The sequence below is a fragment of the Seriola lalandi genome, unplaced genomic scaffold, assembly GCF_002814215.2.
Source record: "Seriola lalandi dorsalis isolate HSWRI2012SDOR001 ecotype SW California unplaced genomic scaffold, Sedor1 jcf7180002054883, whole genome shotgun sequence".
NCBI classification, from domain to species: domain Eukaryota; kingdom Metazoa; phylum Chordata; class Actinopteri; order Carangiformes; family Carangidae; genus Seriola; species Seriola lalandi.
The window spans coordinates 4,916-11,584 of NW_019525658.1; the positions used below are offsets into that span (position 1 = coordinate 4,916).

The 6,669-nt window shown below is 38.1% G+C and overlaps 1 protein-coding gene across 1 annotated transcript; it reads right to left on the minus strand.

Moving 5' to 3' along the window:
- Positions 1-417: 417 nt before the first annotated feature.
- On the minus strand, positions 418-6,599 carry LOC111647903 (lymphotoxin-alpha-like). Its single transcript, XM_023397596.2, has 4 exons — positions 6,060-6,599; positions 4,065-4,095; positions 3,900-3,959; positions 418-2,588 (listed from the first exon to the last, which is right to left on the minus strand). The coding sequence occupies exons 1-4, from the start codon at positions 6,255-6,257 to the stop codon at positions 2,170-2,172; spliced, it is 708 nt and encodes a 235-aa protein (XP_023253364.1). The 5' UTR covers positions 6,258-6,599; the 3' UTR covers positions 418-2,169.
- Between the last annotated feature and the right edge of the window lie 70 nt (positions 6,600-6,669).

A 6,669-nucleotide genomic window follows, 5' to 3' on the forward strand; every position in this document is an offset into this window, starting at 1 on the left:
TCACAATAAATAAAGCATTTTGTATGAAGCTCTTCACCAAGCTTTTTTTTTTTTCATTTATATCATAATTGTACTAATCAGTCCACACACAAAAGTTAAATTTTCTGAAGAAGCCTCTGTCCATGTGTTTTTGTGGTCATGTGTAAGTGTGACAGTCCAGCTGCTTCAGAGCATTCAGACCAGTGATGTCAGTTTATCTATCAATCACCTCAGTGTTTGATCTAAATTCACCTTCCTCCAGCCACACTAAACCTGTTAATGTAGTAGCTGTACTTGGAATCACCCACACACTGAACTCCATGCTAATTGCTGTGACCTTGCTGACCTTTAGTGTTCATAAATGTTATGATCATTTCGTTAAAGTAAAGTTGGAAAAATGAACATAGCACCAACTCAAAGTACAAAGTGCCCAAGCAATGAATTGAATAATTTAATTAAGACAAAACAACAGGAAGAAAACAAATTGTTAGTCTTGATAAATAGCTTTATATGAGCGTACATACAGCAGCACATTCATGTTACAAAAAGAGAGAAAAACCCTTTTCCATATATTTTTTATCAGCTTACAAACAAACCCCATGGTGAAAAAAGTCAAATTCATTCACACACAAACTGAGCACAATCCCTCATCACATTGATTTCTGTAGCACCCTGAGTCAGACATGACACCAGCTCTGAGACATTGACAGCTCCCCACACTTTCCAGCATCTTCTATTTTAACAGGTAAGTTTCACAACAGATATGAGTGTCATTCACACTGACAGTAGAAATCTAACTCTCTTGTTGGAGGCATTTGGTTTGGTGCGTTGGTGAAAGTCATTTTTCACATTTACTACTTGATTAGACACACCACAAAATTGTGGCCATGGCAGCAGGACTGTGTGGGTGTGGTTTACAGTCTGCCCGTAAATACTCAATGTTTACTACTTGTCAAATTTCCCTTATCAAACACACTGAGCTCACTATAGCAACACAATGAAGAATGTACAAACAACAGAGTTATTCAGCCTTTTATGGCTTGAAGAGGCCAACACACTTCCTCTGGACCATTCATTCAAATTCCAATAATGATGATGATGATGATGATGATAAATCACAGTACAGTGCTGATCACATTCAGATGCTTGTGGGAAAAAATAAAAACATCCAATTACTTGACTTCTCTTAACAATAATAATAATAAATAGTAATAATAATACTAAGTGTTACACCAATGTCTGCGACCCTTTAGATTCTACAGCTCTAGGCCTACCCAGTCTGACTTTAGTCCTCCCTCTCACTTCTGCTTTTCCACTTCAAAACTTCGTCATCACATCTGACCAATTATCTGTCTGCTCATTACTCTAGACCCTCTAACTCTATCCTCTGGCTTTGAAGTCGGTCCAACACTGTCTCTGTCTCAACAAGTGGTTACAACAGTGGAAAATGCCTTACAAATGATTAATCATTAAATTATTAATCCTTTCAAAGATGAAACAACAAACTAAAATGTCTTGTTGCTGCTGAAAGCTTCTGAAGTCAGATGGATATTTAGGGTTGAGACGATGTGTGCTTACATGCATGTGTCAGGAACGCAACATGTTTTAATGACTGCATTTGGAGTCATTTATTCTCTTTCCTATGAAGAAATGCTTGCTCCAGCACAGCAGAAAAAAACCACACTCAATCCATATGTCAAAGTTTCCAGCATTTTGGAGCAAGACCAAACTGACACTGGTTTTCCTGTGGAATCAATCTTAATACTTTAAGGTGACCTATGAACTTTTCACTTGTAAACAAGGTATATTAAAATCTAATAGCTGTTTATCTATCCTCCAGCCAGAGCACAAGCTCGTATCTCCAAATTGTCCAAATCACACTCAGTTGTAAATTAGAATCCTATTCATTTGACGATATAAAACAGAAGAATAATTTTTTTCTTGATTAAACAACAACTTTTTTCAAAAATAGATGCTTCATTCAAACGACTGATTGTTTCTGACAAAATGCTTCTTTCTCATGTTAGGGATGTTCTCTTGTGGATAGCGTGATAACATCAGTGACATCAATCAAATCTGCAGTCAAGCAGATACCAGCAGCTTACACTGGTTTCTTCCCTGAGGTTTTCATGGAGTGGAGGGAGCATCAACCTCAGGGTGGACTCAGGTGTTTGTGACTGTCTGACCTGGTCACTGAGGCAGGAGTTCAGCACCGAAGAACACCTGGTATTCATTGTTAGCGATCAGCTGAGGGTGTGTTGAATTCACACGTAGTCTGCTGTTAGCCTCCAGGAGAAAGGAGCCGGCTGTGTATAGGGATTTACTCCAGTGCTTCATCCTGCAGCTCACTGTGTCCACTGCTGACAGCAGAGGCCTTTCCCCACCGTAACTGTCTCTGATCCAGTACACGATGTTACTGAGTACCTCTTCACCCGAGCACTCAGGGCCACGCTCACCCTCGTAGGTGATCTGCAGGAAGACTCTGTAGACGCCGTTCCTGGGCACCACAAGGTTCCCACTTGAGTAGTTGAAGCCTCCGTGACAGTGGGCGTTTCCTATCTTACTTTCCCATAGAAGGTATTTCCCATCAGTGTTTTTCTCAAATGGAGCTGAGGGTGAGAGCAGAGAGGCAAACATAAAACTTAGGAATGTTTTATATATGTATAACCATGGGGTTCGTTGTAAGCTGATAATTTATATATTTTTATATATATATATATATATATATATATATAATATATATATATATATATATATATGTGTGTGTATAATATATATGTATATATTTATATATAAACACATATATCTGTACATAACTGTAGATAACTGTATATAAGGAGCTGTGGCCCAGCTCCCAGTCAGTTCCCAGAACAGCCCAATGATCCCAGTTTTACACAATAAGCAGAACAGGAATCTAGTCAGTGTTTATTTATCAGGACGATCTTGTGTAGCTTCATTTTCTGCTCTGGTTTCATCAGAAATTCTATTAATTTGATTAAAGTCCTCAGCTCAGATCTACAATCATTTCAATGAAAAATGTCTGGTGTTGTATTTACTGTCCAGTCTGAATTCAAACATACAGAGGAAGGTAAAAACAGATACAGTTGAAAGGGCTGGTTGTTCTGTTTCATGTGTTCATGATTAATTGATCTTTCTTTAATGAATCTTGTAAAGTGGTTCTGGTTTTTGACTCTGTTCATCACGTGTTACTGAGAGTAGCTGCAGCTTTCAACTGTGACCAGCTCTGACTCATAATGGACATTACTGAAAATCCAGTGTGATGATTCACAGCTCTTACGCTTGGTCCAGAGCATTTTCCCATTTTCAAGTCAAAAGAAAAAGTCACTATTAAAGTCAATGTTTGCTTCATACACAAAATAATAGTCTGTATAGTCTGATTATATAGTTGTTTATGTATTAGTCACTTTGCATCACAAAAAACGAAGACACGAAGGGAACGTATAATGTAAACAGATATAGAAATGAAAAGGATATGATGTGTATGATACCATGTGTCAATGATGTGTGTTTGCGTGTGTGAGTGATTTCTCACGGTTTATATGTGATGTAGTCGTATTTATCTGTGGGAGGGAAAGTATAATGGACAATAATGATGTAATATAAATATAGATAAACAAAAAATAAAAACAAAACAATATATAATAATGATGATGTTTTATATGATATCAAAAAAGAGGAAAAAAAGAATAATAATAAATCTAATGAAAAGAATATGCTGATATGATATTGTAAAATGTATGTTAATAGAATAATATAACCATTGTGTGGTGGCTGATTATATAGTTAAAATACAGTATATTATAATTTATAGGTTCATTCAGTTTACATGTTATGTTAAGCGACCAAACACAGAAAACCTTATTCAAACAGTGACTTTGCACTGAAGCACTTAGTTTTACCTGTTAGCAATGCGCTTGGATTCTCCAAGCCTGAAAGTTGCTGCTGTTTGTCGCTGATTCCTACAAGAGAGATTTAAAAAGTGTTTTAAACTTTGATGAATGACTGATTTTATAAGAAGCCAAGATTAGCTGTGATCTCACTAGATGACAAAACAAGATATTTACCTGATGATTGGCTGTCCGGCTGCTTCATGAGCTGAAAGGAAACAAACACTTTTTTAGCAACATTTGTTATAAAAAGAAATTTGCATAACACAGACACAAGTTAATTTAGAAAGTCGTCAGACCCTGTCACTTTTTTCACATTTTGTCATGTTGCAGTCTTATGCTGAAATTGTTTTAAATTAATTTTCCCCTCATCAATCTAGACTCAGTCCCCCATAATGACGTGAAAACAATTTTAGAAATGTATGCAAATTTATTAAAAAAGGAAAAACTGACATAATGTATTCAGACACTTTACTATGACTGTTAGTTTAGCTCAGTTTCCTCCATTTGAGCTGATTGGACACCTACTGTCTATTGGGTGTCACAGCTGACATTGCAGATCAGAGCAGAAACCATGAGGAGGAAGGAGCAGCTGCAGAGCTCAGAGACAGGATTGTGTCAAGGCTCACATCTTGGGAGAGATACAGAAAAATATCTGCTATGCTAACTACATGCATCTACATATACGTTGTTTCCAGGTGAGAGCAGCACCAAAAGTTACCAATAAATTCCAGTCAGGCACTTTGCAGCCAGTGCATATTATATATTATAGATATATAATATCTATCAGTGGCAATGTATCTACCTGGCTAAAACCAAATCCAAAACTGACCTGGTTACATCAAACATCTGGATACCTGAACATGTCTGTCCATTAGTGGTGGGTAATGACTGTGGAGTTATGAGGGAGAAATGAATTTAACTGCTTTTAGCATAAAACTGCAACATAACAAAATGTGAAAAAAGAGAGGGAGTCAGTACTTTCTGAATGCACTGTACATATTACAATAAATGCATCAGCAACTTCGCTAAATAATGTAATGCGTCACTTGAATAATTCTAAAATATAAACTGACCCCAGCTTATGTAATTAATTTTTATAATGAACATTATATTTTAACACATACAACCTAATATCAGCGCGTTTAAATATAAAGACTACTACCACAATGTTCTGTATAACCAGTAGCAGAACAATATTCATATCATTATTATTATGAATATTATAGAATATAAAAATATCTATTATAGTAACTAAGGATTTAAATCTACAGTAATTGGTAGAATATTTAGCACAAGCTAATGCTACTTCAGCTTTGCCTGGTCATATATGGTACTAAAGAATTAAATGACGCATTACACAAACACAGTTTAAAAGGAAACTGAGTCATTGACTAATAGGACAAGGCAAGCTAAATGTAAATCTGACAGCCCATGCTAATGAGCAAGGCTAATATAACACAGAAAAGCAACAGCCATATGAGGGAGGGTATTTTTCATTTTAAAGATTTTTATTAGTTATTTTCCACCAATATCTTTATATGTTTAAAACCAGCAGAAACAGCTCGTTGTTAAATCTGAAGGGCAGCACCACGCTAGGCGGCGAACCTCCCTAAGATTTATCAGGCGAAGAAGAAATGGGGACGTATCTTGTTACTAAGCAACGAACCAACAAAAAGACAAGATGGCTCCGCCCTGTCACTCCTCAAAATTATTTTAGAACTTCGTTAAAGCGCTTAGGGAAAACAAAGTCGCATCATTCCTTTGAGGACACCTGAACGTGTCTGTCTAGGGTAATGGTGCTTTCTTTGTACTGCCGATTCATAATTAATAAAAAAAAAAGTGCACTTTGTGTGCTGGCGAACAGCAGGACACCCCGAGGTGAGCACCTGCTGCGGAAAACATGGTTGATAAATCAGTTTGTTAGCTAACTTCAGCAACCGGAAATAAACTTCGACCTGCTCAGTGAGCGTAAAAAACTCTAAACTTCATAGCAGCACGTTTAGCGACGTTTCCACAAGTTGCTCAGTTATAAAAAGAAAAAAAAGACTATACATTAATAATTCGACACCTTTAAGTAACACAAAGTTCAAAACAATGATAGCTTTGTTCAACCAGCAGCAACACCAGCGGCTGTTAGCTGAAGGACAGTATTTGGTGTATAAATGTTACCTGGTCGTGCAGTGACTCGGGACCTCGCCCTCCCAGTACAACAAGTAAAGCCACAGCTGCTGAACTCAGTAGCAGGACCACCACGGTTAAAAGCTGAACCATTCGCAGTAACCGCGTCTCTTTTCTGCGGATGAGTTGGATCGAGGTGTTGTGCAGATAGAGTCCTGCCTCCCCCACGGAGTAGCCGTCGTCGTCCATACCGCTGTTTTCTCACTCGAGGATCACCGTTTCCATTTATCAGCGCGGGTTCGCCCACGTTGAAAACCGCAGGTCTGAGGTTTGTCACGATTTAACACCGCGTTTCGAGACTCTAACGCCAACTTCTTCTTTCTGAGGTTAGTAGGTCCAAGGACTGCAAAGCGGTTCATCAGCATAAGACGCAATATGTCCCGCGACAGAGCTGCTGTTCTCCCAGTCCAGTTTTGACTGCCCCATATCACAGCATGGCCCCACTGTCTGAGCCCTGCTCCTAGGATCAACCCCGGTATAGACTGAGAGGGGAGAGAGCCACACCATTGCCACTGACACAGAAACACTGGGTTAATGACTGAAATCAGCCTAATATGACATCAAACATCAGCCCCTACCCATAGAGCCACTTCCTGTTGAG

Coding starts and splice junctions, on each gene's coding strand:
- LOC111647903 (XM_023397596.2), bottom strand. CDS start 6,257: ATGGACGACGACGGCTACTCCGTGGGGGAGGCAGGACTCTATCTGCAC. Junction 3,960..4,064: donor GCCGGACAGCCAATCATCAG/GTAAATATCTTG, acceptor TCTCTCTTGTAG/GAATCAGCGACAAACAGCAG. Junction 2,589..3,899: donor TCCAAGCGCATTGCTAACAG/GTAAAACTAAGT, acceptor TCTCACCCTCAG/CTCCATTTGAGAAAAACACT.